Raw genomic sequence first — 15219 nt, forward strand, 5'->3', positions numbered from 1 at the left:
TTGCAGAACTCTTTAAGGATTAACTACAAGCAAAAAGCAACATCCTTAACACTTTAATTCCAATGCTTCTATATCAACTAACGTTAATTGCAAACAAAAGATTGGTTTAAAGGCCTTCTTCCATGCCTTACTTTCCTGTCATTATTAGAATTCACAACTGTCCCATTTCTGGTCTCCACAAATACACACATTGCTTGTATGTACCTAACACGAAACACAGCTTTGTATTTCACATGGCCCAGAGCCGGCGGGGTTTGGGGTGTGTGGGGAACAGAAGCCCTGACGGCCTGCGGGGTTTGGGGTGTGTGTGGGAGGACAGGAGCCGTGAGAGCCGGCGGGTTTTGGGGTGTGTGTGGGGCACAGGAGCCCTGAGGGCCGGCGGGGTTTGGGGTGTGTGGGGCAGAGGAACCCTGAGGGCCGGCGGGGCCGGGGCAGGGCCCGGGCGGGGCCGGCCGCGTCCTCCTGGCAACGGCGCCTTAAAAGCGGGCGGGGGCTGAGGCAGCGGCTGCCGCTGCCATGGCTCACGGCAGCCCCGTGGTGAGTGCCTAGGCTGGGCTCGGTTAGGCTCGGCTCAGTTAGGCTAGGCTAGGCTAGGCTTGCCTTGGCTTGGCTCGGCTCGGCTCAGTTAGGCTAGGCTAGGTTAGGTTAGGTTCGGCTCAGTTAGGCTAGGCTAGGTTAGGTTAGGCTCGGCTCAGCTCAGTTAGGCTAGGCTAGGCTAAGCTAGCGGGATCTGGCCGCTCCTCCTTGCGGGAGACGGGATGAGCATGAACAAGTCGCTTCCCGGCCCCAGCCTGGGTGGGAGCCGCCGCCCGTTTGCTGGCGCGGGCAGCCCAAGGGCGACGTCGAAAGATTTTTCTTTCTTTTTAAACTTTTAAAACCTTTTTATGTTGAAACTGTCCGTTTGTGGGCAAAAGCGTTGTGGCAGGTGTTGGCCCTGGCTAGCTGCGGGATGCGAGGGACACCTGCTGCTGTGGCAGCCCGGCGGTGCCAGAGAGGGCGGCGGAGGCCTCTGTGCCATGGTCTGGCCGCTGCTACCTCTCCCTTCCTGGGACTCCCTCCAAGGACGGGAATCCCAGGAGAGGGAGCCTTGGAGGCTTTGCTGGCATGGGATTTGGATGAGCCCCTCCTGCCACCCCACTGCACACGAGTAGAACCGGAGATGGACAGTTCCCGCTATGGATGGCATGGTTCTGGCGAAGGAATGTAAAGGGATTCAGCTGCAGTACAATAGCGGCTGTGCTGTAACCATTTTTCTCTAATTTGCAAGCATGTGGTGGTTGAATTTTACAGTTGCTGTGTGCCGTTTTTATATAGCACAATAAATATTTGTACTCACTGTAGCTTGGCAATCCTGGGGAGAGGAATAGGCCCGTTGAAAGATTTACATTTAGATTCTCTTCTGGATTAGCAGTGAAGGCAGAGCATTTGACATATGGGCTGATCAGCAGCTTTTAGTGTAGAGATACAAGAGGAAATTTTTTTTCCCCTTCTTCATCTTTCTAGTATCCTGAAAATGTCCTGGGGGACTCCTTGGAGGTTGATAACCCCTGATAAGAAATTGCACATGAGTAAGGTTGTTTTAAAGTAGTTGTGTTAGTTGCATTTTCCAGAAAGTGTAACATGTTACTTCTTAATCTCTTCTTTTCATTGAAAAGAAATTGTCATCTGCACTTTAAAACAACTTCGGATAAGTAAAATATTAATTTGATATTTAAAAAAATATATTATTAATCCAGAATCCTGTAAGGTTTCCTAAAATATCTCCGCTTCATTTTTCACCTTGTGTAGGCTATTCTGGTGGTAATGAGAGTCAAGATTAATAAGCTTTAAATTGATAAAGGCTCATTATCTTACATTTGCATTGGAGTGTAGGAATCTTGAAGCTCATGTGTATGTGCTGTCCAGGTCTTACTGGAGAATTAGGATTTAATCACTGACATCATGGGCAGAAGAAGGAATAAAATGTTCTGTTGGAGTCCTATTGTAATGTAAGATGAATGATCTGTATTGATAAAAGTAGTGTTCAAATTTCCAGTTAGGTTACTGTGCAACATCAGACTTTTTTTTTTTTTTTTTTTTTTTTTTTGTGGAAACAATCTCAGTTACTTTTTGTGAGTTCCTTGCGTCCTGCTTCTGATGGAACTGGCAGGGTTAATTTTTAGTAGTTTGTATTATTGCTTGGCCCTTAGATTAGGAGCAATGATTGCAGTATGATACAAAGGGGTTAGACAAACTTGTTTGAAAATACAGCACAGCAATGGCTTTTGAATGTTTCTAGGATTTTCTTAAGCATTTACCAAATTACTGGTAGCCTAAACAATAATTTGAAGCTCAAATCCAGTACTTTTTTTAGAGTGTTAGATTTAAAAGAATGAGTGGACTTGCTGACCTTTGCATTTGTCATTCAGTTTCTGAAACTGATCTGTTCATGCTGTTCAGTTTGTAACAACAATTTGTGAAGTGAGGTTAGACTTTGTGTTATCTTTTCAGATGATTTAATGCTCATCTTAAGTTGCAAACATTTATTTTTCCCTAATGTAGCCTGAGCTGTACAAGTCCATCATCGAAGATGTAATTGAAGGTGTGCGGGAGCTCTTTGCAGAGGAGGGTGTAGAGGAGCAGGTTCTGAAAGACTTGAAACAGGTTTGTTGGGTCCCCTTGCATTAATAGCAGTTGTGTTTGTGTTGTCTTTTTCTGTCCATTTCTTTGCTCTCCAAAACATGCAAACTTTTGCCCTGGCTTAAGAGTTACAAGCATCCTGCAAGTGGTGTAGGGGCTGCTGGGAGTTGAAATTGGTTAGTTTTTGCTGCCCTATTTGTTGGATACAATCAGTCAATTTACTCTTGGAAAAGCTGGGAATACCTGATTATCTTTTTTGATGCAGTTTGTTTTTAAAGCTGATGTTTGTTGACCTTAATAATCTTTCTGCAGCTTTGGGAAATGAAGGTGACGCAGTCTAGAGCAACAGAAGGCTTCTTCAAACACAGCCACTGCTCTCCACGGTTCAGCCTGCAGCTGCCACACAGCTCTCACAGCCTTTTGCAGACTTCAGCAGGTCAGGTGTTCTTGGACACAGTGCATGCAATTTAAGAATATCTCATTGATTTTTGGAAGACTTGAAATAATCTTGGCTTGTGTATATCCAGCTTGATGTGGAACAGTAATTCTTTGAAAGCAGGATTTGACCAGTAAATGATGAATTGAGCTTTAATAAATGAGTAGGATTCTCTCTACATGCTTTTGATCAGCTGCTCATTTGCAGTGGCAAAACACGCAGAGAGTTTTAGCCTCCTTGTCTGCAGTCCTCCAAGTCTGAAGTGCTTGTAGCACTTCAGTTGCAAATTTACCTGCAGGGTTAAGCTCCTGCTTCCCCTTTTAATGTGTGTCCTGATGTGCAGAGGTTTTATGGCTCGTTTGTGCCATGCAGTTCTGCTGTCAGGTTGGGGCTTAATCTGCTTCTCAATTTGTTAAAATGTAATCCCTTGCTCAAACAGTTGAGAGGGAGCTTTTTAGTTCATCTTTCAGTTAGTTTTTCTAAAAGCAGCATTTCTGTTGCAGAGGAGTACTTGACTTTCACACAGTCTCTGACATCAGGACCTATTCTTGTTAATTAGAGTCCAGCTGAGCACTGTGGTATTGTTGTGGTAGAGTGTGGAACTCAGCTGAGACTTATCCCAAAGTGAGAGGCTGTTAGGACCTTTGCCCATGAAGGACAAACCCCAAATGAGATGATTTAATGAAAATCCATGTTGTACTGTATTTCAAGCTTGGGCAGGCATTCTTTATCAGTGGGGTTCTTCACTTTTTTCTTCTTCCTATCTTGTTTTTGTTTGTTTTTTTGTTTTTTTTTACAGTCTTCCTAGTTGAATGAACCATTTTTGGAGGCAGGTGTTTTATTAGTCCCACGTGACTATAGGGAATATACTTTTGTGTTTGCAGGCTACTGGAGGTTTTATATTTAATGAGCCTTTCCTTCTTACACTTAAGTTTTTAAAGGGCAATACTATGGCCAAGCAGCGTGAGTAAATCTATTTTTTTCTAAAAAGGGGATTTGAATTGCCCCATGGCTAGAGATTTTCAAAGTAGTTAGGGCTACCTAAATTGCTTGCTTCTAAAAGCCCAGGAAAATTTTCCCTTTGCCCTTTTTTCTCCCATGGAATTCAGTATTTGGTGCTGTTGAAAATCTTACCCTACTGTTCCTACTTTTAGCATCATTGGATTTGCTCTGCTGTGAAAAAACTACTTGCATGTTTTCCTCAAGTTGACAAGGCAATACTTGTGCTCACTAATGAGGATGAACTGAAGTTAGATTGCTTTAGTTTCACCCATGTTTGCTGTAAATTATTGAATGATAACTGTATCCAAGAAATTAATGTTTTTTGTAAAGTGACTTTTTAATTTTTTTTACAGCTTCTTATGTCATCCAAGCTGGCAGAGGCTTTCAGCATTTCACAGCAGCAAAACTGGTATGTGGCTGTAGGGATGTTTTACTTCAATTTTGATTATGTTGGACTCCTAACTTTTTAAAATTGTTTTCCAGTTATTAATAGGCTTCAGGAGGGAGAGTTGTAACACTGCTGCTTCTGTTGGAGCAGTGAAAAAGGATGGGCTGTAGCAGCTGGTTCTGCAAGAAGTAAAGGCAGAAATGTTGGAAAGACACAGCTGCCTGTATTTAGCCCATAGGATGAAAGTGTAGTGGAAATGGCACAGCTACATAGACTTTTAAAAGAAAAAATTTATTACTGGTTGTTAAAATAGTGCGTGGCTGGGAAATACTACCACTAGGGAAGCTGGGAGCAGCCTTATCTGTGAGGTGTGGAAATCATCCAGAAGGAAAATGAGTGTTTTTATAGTTGACAAGTTTGGAACTCTGGGCATAGCAAATTTCTTTGGGGAGCAGCCACTGATTGCCAGAGCTTGATGAACTTAGTGAGTGCCTCCTGAGCCTCAAGCTAAGTAGCTTGTCAAGTTGAAATATAATATTGGGATGATGTTTGTGCAGTATGTGCATTTCCTGATTGAAAAGTTGGATTTCCTCAGAAGAGCTAGATTGAAAGGGAGGTGTATATCCAACTCTTTGCTCCCCAGGAGGAAAAGAGAGTATGAAGTGACTTCATAGGCCTAGGCAAAAAACCTGTGCTGTGTGGAGTAATGCATAAACTCTGTCATTGCAGAATACTCTTCATGGGTACTTGAGGGGTTTATGGAAAAAGTTGCTGTAACAAAATGGGAGTGTGATAGCTGGAAAGCAGGAAACACCTGGGGCAAGCTGTTGCTCTGGCAGTGCAGAATACTCTTCATCTGTCTAAATCTCAGCTTTCCAGTGAAGATGCCCTCCCTCCTGTTTCCCATGGATACTCCAGGAGTGGCACTCAGGGCCCTGTCCTGCCTAAGCCCAGATCTTGTGTTGCAGGGCCCCCCACGAGTGGGTGTGACTCTTGCTCTCCCTTCGTGTGTGGCTTACCCTTTGCAGATGCCAGCTGGGGTGATGCTGCAGCCAGCACCAGGTAAGGGTAACAGGGGCATGTCAAACCTGGCAGGGCCCTGGGGGTGTTGAAGGACAGTGCCAGGGACAGTAGATGGAACAGATGAGAAGTTAAAGTGTAAGGTAGAGGCAGTTACCCTCCTCTTTGTACTTTGTTTTTGTAGGGGCTGTGTGGGGAAGTAACTGCAATGATTAGTTGGTGTGTCAGTTTTATAACTCTTAACAAGTGCTTTCCTTTGTTAGCCCAGATACAGGTATCTCCTTCTCCCTGTCTCTCTGGGACAATCTTCTGTGCTTTCAAAAAGCTAAAAGCACTGTGGTGCTTCAGAGACAAAATTGATTTCTTATTCAAATAAAATTCAATTATCCATTAACCTTTTTGATCCTGTTCTTTTGGTGATAACACTGCTTGTACGAAAACTGCTTGAACTGTTTTGGAAAGCTTAGTTCAGTCATTGACTCTTCTCTCAAACAGCCATTCTTTGATGAAAACTGACATCTCTAGTTATCTGTTTCAGGCATAATTCCTGATGTCATGAGACCTGTAGACTGGTACCAGTAACTCTGTCTGTGTGAACATGTGTGTATGGGGAAAAGTAAAATTAAATTTGGAACTTGTCTTCTAAACTTGGCATCTCGATTCTGACCCTGATAGTAATAACTTTAGGCATTCAGTGTTTGGAGTGGTTTTCTTAAGAAAAGATACATAAATTAGGGGTTGGTTGGTGTTTTTAAAAAACTAAAATTAGTTTTAGGTATTAGATATTCTCTCTAAAAAAATTTAAGGTGTTTAGAGAGAATACCTAAATGTCCTTAAAGGCATGAACTTGCCCTGTAGCTATGGACTAGTTTACTGTTTCATCTTATATTCCTTAGTTTCTGAAATGACATGGAAAAGTTAAAACCCAGGGTGTTTATTTATTTATTGATTTATTTAAAATCCAGTATGTAGTTAAATTATTGAACTTACTGACACAGGTACTGCGTAGGCCAGACCCAAAAAGAGGTGTTAAACATGATGGACTGGCTGGAAGCCATGATTCAGAAAGCTTCTGAATGCCTGATTCTCCAGGGCTGGAATTGTGCTTGAGGAAAGTTTTGCTTTGCAAATGTCCTTTGTCTCATAGTTTGTCCTGGTGTTTGCTCTTGTTTTTAGTGGGGGCATGTCAGTGGCCTGGATGAGCCTGTGGTTTCACCTGCTGAAGCAGTTTTGGACTCTTCTCTCTGCAGGGCAGCTTTACAAGGTGAATGTGCCTGTTGTGGTCACACAGGCCTCGGGAGATGGAAGCCTTCTCCACTACCCTGTGCAGCAGATGTTTCATCCCCTTGGGCAAGCTTCAGTTCTGCAGGCCAGCCTGGCCAGTGTCACACAGCTGAGTGCATCTGCTGCCCATGCAGCTGGGGAAACACTGCAGCCCCAGGAGGCTGCTCTCCAACAGGCTGTGCTGTTTAAACCCAGCTATGTGGAAAAACAACACCTGGAGAACTCTGCTCCCTTGGTCCAGCAGCCTTCTGTGAGTCTGCAGGAATATGAAATTAATGCAGTGTTGAATCAGTGCAGTGAATCCACAGAAAAATTCCAGAATGACAGCCTTCACACAGCTGTGTTTACTCCAGAATGCTCTGAAGGACTTTTTATTGATGAATCCTTGGCAAGCAGCTCGAGCAGCGTCCTGCTGGATGTGGAGGGGCAGCTGGACATGGAGCACCCGGAGCTGCTGCAGCAGCAGGTGTCTGATGATATCATTGACCTGATTATTGCAGGGGAAAGTTTGGATGGAAATGCATTTCTGAAGGATCAGGGCAGCATGGCTTCCTCTCACAAGGTAAGGCTTTTGTTTCTCTGCTAATGAAAATACTTCTGGTAGAGGGGGTTGTTTGAACACATTTCTAAGTGACATCTAGCTCCTCTAAATGAGAAGAACAAAAGTTATTTTGATTTTATGATTTAATCTTAAGCTTGTTTAGAATAGCAATAGCTGACTGCTTGTTTTTACATTAGGAATTTGTCAAAACTACTGCTAAAATACGGTGATTGATGAGAATATCAATTTAAAAATACATTCTATCTATGCATTACATTTTTCAGTATTAGACTTATTGATTACTTTTGGGGTTTTTTTTTGTGACTAAGCAGACATGAAAGACTCCTTGAGAACCTTCATATCATTCTGGCATGATCTGCATATGGATACTGGTCAATTGTGAGCAAAGTGCTTTTGCAGGATCAGCTGGGATTAATTTTATCTTGTAATGTGTGAAGAGCATTAAAGATGTATTGAGAATGCATTCAGGATGAAAAGTCACATTTGATAAGTGAAAATCTCCTTGAAGAAAATGTATTTCCTTGGGGAAAAAGTCCTGGATAAACTAGAACTCAGCTAGAGCTGTGTGGGAAACTTGAGTGATTTTAATTAACAAGCCTCTTTCCTGACCTCATCTAATTTTAGTGCCTGAAATGATTTGCAGATGTTTGAAGTTCAGGCTGGCTTGGTGACTTTGAGTTGTAGTGCTCATATGTGATTGAGACAAATTTATTAAATGCAAATTTAATGACAGTAATGCCAAATGTCTGTAAATAGGAAGTGTAATGTTGCTTGTCTGAACTCTGATGGCAGCATGATGAAGGCTGTCTGTAGTGAGAATGGGAGGTCAAAACAAAGTGTTCCTTTCCTGAACTAGAGTGTGTATGTGGATGGGAATTAAGTGCTACAGTAAAGATTTAATGAGAAACTGAAGATGGCTGAAACCTTAAAGCCCTTTTATGCTCCTGTGAATGCTCTGTTTAGGAATTTTGTCACTTTTATGAACAGCAACTTGAAGTACTGAAATATTTACTGTCGCTCCCAGCTTTTTATATCTTATTTAAACAAAGCATTTTGAATGAGTTCAGGGAGAGGGATCAGATCCTCTTGACTTTTATTTCAGAAATGAAAAATGCTATTTTTGGGGGTGGAGGAGTAGGTTCCTTTTTTGGTTTTTTTGGGAAGGTTATTTTTTGCAAAAAATTTTTTTTTCTAAGTGTCCACTTGATTGCTGTTTTTTGAGTACAAGGGTGTCACAAACATCTTTTGTGAAAAATCCTTTCTTTAGGATTTTTCCCTCTTTTACGAAGCTGAAGCCCCAGAAAGAGAATGTAAACAATGGTTATCTGCTGCTGTAGAATGCAACAAGTGCACCTGTGATTGGCCCATGTTCCATGTTTACAATTGAGAGCCAATCAAAGATAAGCTCTCTCTGAAACAGAATCAAGGAGAGCTCCTTTATTAATTCATTCTTTTTTCTATTCTTAGCTTAGCAGCTTCTAAACTTCTCTCTCTATTCCTTTTAGTATAGTCTTAATGTAACTTATATCATAAAATAATAAATCCAACCTTCTAATCATAAAGTCAAGATTCTCATCTCTCCACCCCTGAAAAACCCTTGCAAACCCTGTAACACAAGGGTGTTTAGAGAAAAGGGTAAGAAATTTTTTTCTGCGTTGCTGAGGAATATTTCACCTGGGTTCCATTTAAGTTAGATGCAACGTGATGTTTACAAATGTACTCAGGTTTTACAAGCAGTAGGACCTGAAACTCCCATATTAGTGCCATTATTATGGCTTGTTGATACAAAGCTCTCAGGCTTTGTGCTGAACACGGGGGTGTTGATTCACAAGCTGTCCCTGTTCTCTTTCCCTGCTGTCCCACGGAACCCGCGGAGCAGGCGGAGTCCGATTTACCGCTGGGGAAAGATCTCTGCAGTGACATTGAAGGCATAAGTCAGCTCGATGGCACCGGGGACGTTTCTTCCAAGGAACAAATGCCACATCCCAAAGATAAAGAAGAGAACGAGTTCATTGGCTTTATTGATTCAGAGGATCTGAGAGTTCTGGATGATGAGGAAGACTATGATGAAGAATGTGACAGCTCTTCAAACATAGAGTCCAGCGGCAGTGATGGGGACAATGAAGACCTCCAGATAGACATAGTTGAGGAGGTAATTTACTTTTAAGCCTTTAGAAGCACATAACAGTATTAGATCTCTCAACTGTTGAATTGTTGGACCTAGAACAGTTCCTGGTTAGTTCGATGCAGGGCATGCACAGTGAAGTTACAAACCTCTGGAGATTGGAGGTACTGCAGAGAAATTACTTGAAAGCTCATTACGAGAAGTATGGGAAAATGAAAGAATTATTGGAAAGTCATTTGTTTATTGGATGAATTAAAATGCTTAGCTATCAGAATTAAAGTTGTATTGTAGACCCCTGGCCTCAGTGGAATGGGGCTTTTGACTTAAGTAAGATATTATTTAAAGGATTAGATTTAAATAAGATCAGAATACAAATCTAAGTTTCCTTTCTTTCTGAAGGACCACAGGGAATTAGAGAACAATGTGATACAAGAACTTTGTTCTCTTTTAATCCCCTGTGTTTCTTTTAATGCCCTGTTAAAGCCCTAGGTTTTCCTTTTTCTTTAAAGATATGCAATTTTGTATCCTATGGGTTTGTTCACAAGAGCATCAATTTGTAGCATTTGGACTTTACATAAATACAACTTGATCAGTATTTCAGTTACTGGAATCTGCTTTATCACTTAGCAGTTTTGCTTTTTTGACCAGTGTTTTTGTTTAGGGTGTTTTGGGTTTTGAGAATGCAAATGTGTAAAATGAGGTTTGGTGCTTGTAAATGAGGTTGGTGCAATGTGGACTTCACAGCCTCCAGGTCTTGATTTTTGCAATGGTAACTTTATTGTTCTGAGAATGTTTAATTCCAAGTATGTTCAATGCTATTCTGAAAGAGTGTATAAACCAGAATTTTAATCTCTAGGACCCCTTGAACTCTGGTGATGATGTCAGTGAGCAGGACATTGCAGACTTGTTTGACACCGACAATGTGATCGTTTGTCAGTATGAAAAGGTACAGTAACACACTTTTATCTTTGTTCTTTAATCATCCTAAATAATACCTGCACAAATCCATCTCTGCTCTCCTGTCAGTGCCTTTTGAAGGGACTCTAATGCTGTAATGGAGTGTTTAAATGATGTGTTTAGCTGACAATAGTCTGAAGGCTTTCCTACTGTTTTCTGAAAAGAGGATAATCATAATGGGCTATTAAAGGAAAAGGGAACAACAAGTCTGGCAAAATGATGATTTGTAAAGATGCAAAAGCTTGTTTATTTCCTTAACTTTTAAGTAAGATCAACATCTCCGTGGATGTATGTAGGCATATTCAGCTGTGAATTAAGGCTTTTTATAAAGGATAACAGAAAGAGAGGTGTATGTACTTTCTTTTCTTTTTTTTTCATACTTGTCTTTGTAGTGCTCACTGAGAGATTTTCCTACCAGAATTTTGTTGTGTCTGAGAAACAAAGTAGCTGTTAAGTGCCTTATTGTCCACCTTCGTTTTAATGTTTAAAATTCAACCTTACTTTGAGCTCCTGAAGATCAAATCAAATCCTTTTAGCTATTGTATGGTTTTGGATGCTTACATGTCAGTAATTTAAAAGAGAAAAAAAGGGCATGTTTTAAAGCAGATATGGAAAAATGTGTCTGTAGTTTAAGAGTGTGCCTTGACTTTTTTTAAAACATTATTTCAGAAGTACCTAGAGACAACTTTTTGTGTCTAACTACGCCTGTCTTAATGTCTGTGGTTTAGGAAATGGAGAGGTGCTAAGAAAATTGTCTTCGTAAAACTGTGACAGATTGACCTTTCCTGAGACCAGTTATTTTGGGAAGTTACAGGGATATGTGTAGAAAATGCCTCTGAAATGAAGCTGTTGGTGTCTGTATTGTAGTGAAAGGTACACAAAGTTTTGCAGCCTCAGAACTCAGACATTACAGTTGCCATAGGTAGTGCATACTGTTATCCAGAGCAAGTTTTGTCTGAAATAAGCTGAAAAAGTGCCTGAAAATCTAAAAGAAACTACTAGGAAGGTCAGCACTGGGCATGCCTTACAGGAAATTTAATATCAGATGTTATTAGAAATTGAGAGTTACAGAAGCTGGGAGAAGATGTTGTAGCTTTCCCCTTTGCAATACAGATTTAATGAAATATGTAGGCCCAGAAGAAAGTAGATAAAACCCGCTATGTCTTAAGTTTCCTTGTTACCTTTAAAACAAAGTTGTTGATAAAATTGCTGTCCTGTTTCTTTTCTTTCTGGAATTGAAAACTGATGCTGACAATTCAAGGAATTTTCTAGGGATATTTAAAATTCCTTCTTTTAGTATTAAACAAAACTTTATGGAGTTTGGATCTCTTTGCAGGCATTTAAAAAGAAACAGAATATGCAAATTCTTTCTTACTTTTTTTAAAAATTTAAATAGCAATATTTGCTTTTAAGACAAGTTTTGATGTTTTTTGCCTTTTCCCAACACCTCTGTGCCTGCAACATGACATTTCTATGTGGAAAAGAAAACATTGCATTTTAGTTAAGCTACACTAGTTTGCAAGGTGTACTGTGTTTTGGGATTGCCCTTGTCTCTTGTCCTGCTGGTGTTGAGCTGTCCTAGGTAACACTTTTTAGGGGGAAGTTGTGGGATAGGAGAGTGGGACAGGATGGGATAAGATTCAGGAGGTTTCTCTCTTGGGGGTGCCTGGGAGTTCTTTATAAACAATTGGAGTATAATGCTTCCATTGAATATTCCATTGAATATTTTGGGTCATAAAGATTTTAAAATAAAAACCAGGTGTGTAAAACAGGATGTGCTTAAGTCTTGGGGTTTTTTTAATGACTGGTCTAATTTATATTTGTGATTTCATTCATTTTGGTTATTTTTCATCAGATACATCGAACTAAGAACAAATGGAAGTTCTACTTAAAAGATGGAGTGATGTCCATTGAGGGTAAAGACCATGTTTTTGCAAAAGCCACTGGAGATGCAGAGTGGTGAAACTTCAGTATGTTCTTGAAGGCTGTGACATTATTTCCTTATAAGCCTTGTGTGAAACAACTGGACTTTCTATTGTTGTGCCATAAAAAAACAACAAATCAAAAGAAAAAAAAAACCACCAAAAAACCCCCCAAAAAACCAAAACAAAAAAACCCAAAAAACCCCTCACCAAACCAAAACAAACAAACAAAACCCCCAAAAAAACCAAAACTGAAAAAACCAAACCCCAAACCAACAAATCTGTGATGAAAAAATATGCAAAATCCATGTTGTTAATTTGTGGTGTTAATCTGTTTAATTTGCAAACTAAACCACTGTACTGTTAGCTACTCAGCTGTCTTTGTTGTTCTTTTCTGATTATTTAATTTTTTCCAATGAGGAAGCATCATTGGAATGAATAGCTTTAAAGTTTGAAGTTTTATATCTGTTTGTAATTCAAGAAGGTAAGGAAATACTTAGTAATTTGTAAAGAACTACTTATTAATTATAATCAAATAAGTTTTAGTTCTGTTATTTTTTCCCCAGTTCTTAAAAGCTGAGGTATGAGTTGAAATATAAAATTACACTGTTGTGTTCTCTTTTCAAAGACTTTTGAGTTGAAAAAAAAGGCAATATCTATGCAAGTCTGTAACCTGTGGCTGTTTCAGCTGCATATTTCTCTTGATTTTTTTTAGTTGCTTTGTGTTTTTTGGACTTAGTTTAAAGACATGCACTCTAGATGCAATAAGGGAAAGATCCCGGAGCTCTCAATATATGAGAATTATTATTGTTTGTTCTATACTAGCTATGTCTACTGAGATGCAATGAGGAGTGTGATGCAGCATTAAAATGTGATTTATTTTCACTGTCAATGCAAAGTCATTTAAGTTTGCTACTGTACATCTCCACTTTGTTCTAGGACTACAGACCAGTAAGCTGTGAATGATACAAATTGTGCATAATAATAAAAGTGTCATCTCATATGCTTTTCTAGCACAGAGTTGTTTTTGTGTTCCCTCAGTTTAAACTCTGCTTAGAGAAGTGGGTACAAGCCATTCATGTGGCAGTAGCCCACCCTACCATGAGACCTGCATCCCTCCCAACATCAACTTTTTGTTAGTTCTTCTAGAAATAAAGGTCCAAAAGAAGCTTTGGGCCCTTGTCTTTCAGAGCTGCAGCTTTTCCCTGGCTGGCTCCTGTTCCTTGTAGGGCAAGATGGGCAATTCCATGGTAAAGCTGCAGCCAGGCTGCCTCAGAACTGGATCATCTTGCTGGAAGGGGCAGTGCTACACTAAGGAACACCTCCCCCCTGTCTGCCACTCCCATGTCTACTGGAATGAGGCATTTTGCTTGTCTCTAATCCCTGAGAGGGTGCAGAGGCTGGGAGAAGGGAAGGAAACATCTGAGAGTGGGAGAGAATGAATGAATGAATGGAAGAAACAAAGGGAAAACCCCCAGCCCTTGTTGGAAATGGTGCAAACCCTTGTGCTAATGCCACAAGGCAGGAAGTAGCTCTTCAAAAATTGAGTCTATTGCATGCTTTTTTGGATCCGTCTGCTACTCTCCAGTGTCAAAGACAGGACACTGAACTAGAGCACTTGAACCAAGTGTGACATTCCTTTTGTCTTTTATAGATGCTGCTGCTGGAATGTGAAGAATTGTGTGTCCAGAGGCAGTTAAAATATTGCAGTGTATGATTTCTTTTCCCCCATTCAGATGACTTGTAGCTGCACTGATGCTATGCTTCAGACCCATAAATGCACAAAAAATGCAGCTCTTACCACATGATAGATGCTCTTAGGTTTCAGCACTCTCTCACAGGCTCTGAGGTGCTCATGCTCTGTAAATGTGCACATTATGAACTGTGGGACCATTTCCAATGCCAGAAAAGACTGGGAGCAGAGTTAGTGTGGCACAGGAATCCATGGGACAAGACTGGATGTGCACCATTCACTAAGCACCACAAAGGCTCTCAATGGTGCTTCTGAATTTGACCTGTTTTTCTTGGTCACTATAAAATAAAAACATCTATAACTTAGATGTTAGCTAGTTTTGCAGATAATATTAGTAAAGAATTACAGCTTTGAACAAGACTTTTACAGCTAGATAGACCTGAAGTTAGGAATTTTTATAGTGGAAAAAGAATGTTTCTTATTAAAATGTAAACTCTAGCCTGTGACTTGAACAGTAATCAGTGCTTTTGATCTGAATAGTTTATGAATTAATGTTTTTGATTGCTGCTACTTACAGTTTAGCAAATATATTGATGCAGATGTGACAGGATGAGGTGTGTAATACCAGTTATGGCCTTCAAAGATACTTCAGTAAATGGCTATCTAAAACTTTACACCAGAAAGAAGGTAAAGTAAAAATAATGAGATAGAATAATGAGTAACTTATATGAGAAGATCTGTCATGAATCTAAATATCTTATTAAAGGTATACTTATTTGGTTATTTTTGTGCATAGACAAATTTTAAGTAAATAAATTACATTTGATGTTTTGTCAGTGGTTTATTTTTTTATACAGCAATTTTGTAAATGATGGATTTCACTGCACTTGCAGCAGGTACAAAAAAAATATAAAATTCAGAGACTCTCTTGCTGCTTATCTGTTACTTCTGCAGCTCTGTAGGGCAGGTGCTATGAGTTGTTAATTCTAACTCATCTCCCTTGCCTGTGGTTTCCTGACTGTGTTATGTAGTGGGGAGGGTGTGCTTGTCCTGCTGAAACATGATGCAAGTAAATCAGTTGTTGCCCACTTAAGATATTGTGCTGTCATGTCCTAAATTGTGTGCAGGACTCTTCCATGGGATGTCAGATGAGGAGTCTCAAAAATCAGTTTTGAGGTAGATGACAGAGAAGTTTTAGGCCCAGTAGCTGT

The 15219-nt window shown here is 40.2% G+C and overlaps 1 protein-coding gene across 2 annotated transcripts; it reads left to right on the forward strand.

Moving 5' to 3' along the window:
* Positions 1-510: 510 nt before the first annotated feature.
* On the forward strand, positions 511-13316 carry GTF2A1L (general transcription factor IIA subunit 1 like). 2 transcript variants are annotated; one of them, XM_064709362.1, is made up of 9 exons: positions 511-537; positions 2542-2643; positions 2932-3055; positions 4411-4466; positions 5414-5507; positions 6716-7311; positions 9191-9463; positions 10293-10382; positions 12249-13316. In XM_064709362.1, the coding sequence occupies exons 1-9, from the start codon at positions 517-519 to the stop codon at positions 12354-12356; spliced, it is 1464 nt and encodes a 487-aa protein (XP_064565432.1). In that variant the 5' UTR covers positions 511-516; the 3' UTR covers positions 12357-13316. The 2 variants fall into 2 exon arrangements, with proteins under 2 accessions (XP_064565432.1, XP_064565433.1); XM_064709363.1 differs by lacking the exons at positions 511-537; positions 2542-2643; positions 2932-3055 and adding an exon at positions 3913-4018.
* The last annotated feature ends 1903 nt before the right edge of the window (positions 13317-15219 follow it).

The sequence above is a fragment of the Zonotrichia leucophrys genome, chromosome 3 (assembly GCF_028769735.1).
Source record: "Zonotrichia leucophrys gambelii isolate GWCS_2022_RI chromosome 3, RI_Zleu_2.0, whole genome shotgun sequence".
Classification (NCBI taxonomy): Eukaryota; Metazoa; Chordata; class Aves; order Passeriformes; family Passerellidae; genus Zonotrichia; species Zonotrichia leucophrys.

Coding starts and splice junctions, on each gene's coding strand:
- GTF2A1L (XM_064709362.1), top strand. CDS start 517: ATGGCTCACGGCAGCCCCGTG. Junction 3,056..4,410: donor CCTTTTGCAGACTTCAGCAG/GTCAGGTGTTCT, acceptor TTTTTTTTACAG/CTTCTTATGTCATCCAAGCT. Junction 5,508..6,715: donor GATGCTGCAGCCAGCACCAG/GTAAGGGTAACA, acceptor TTCTCTCTGCAG/GGCAGCTTTACAAGGTGAAT.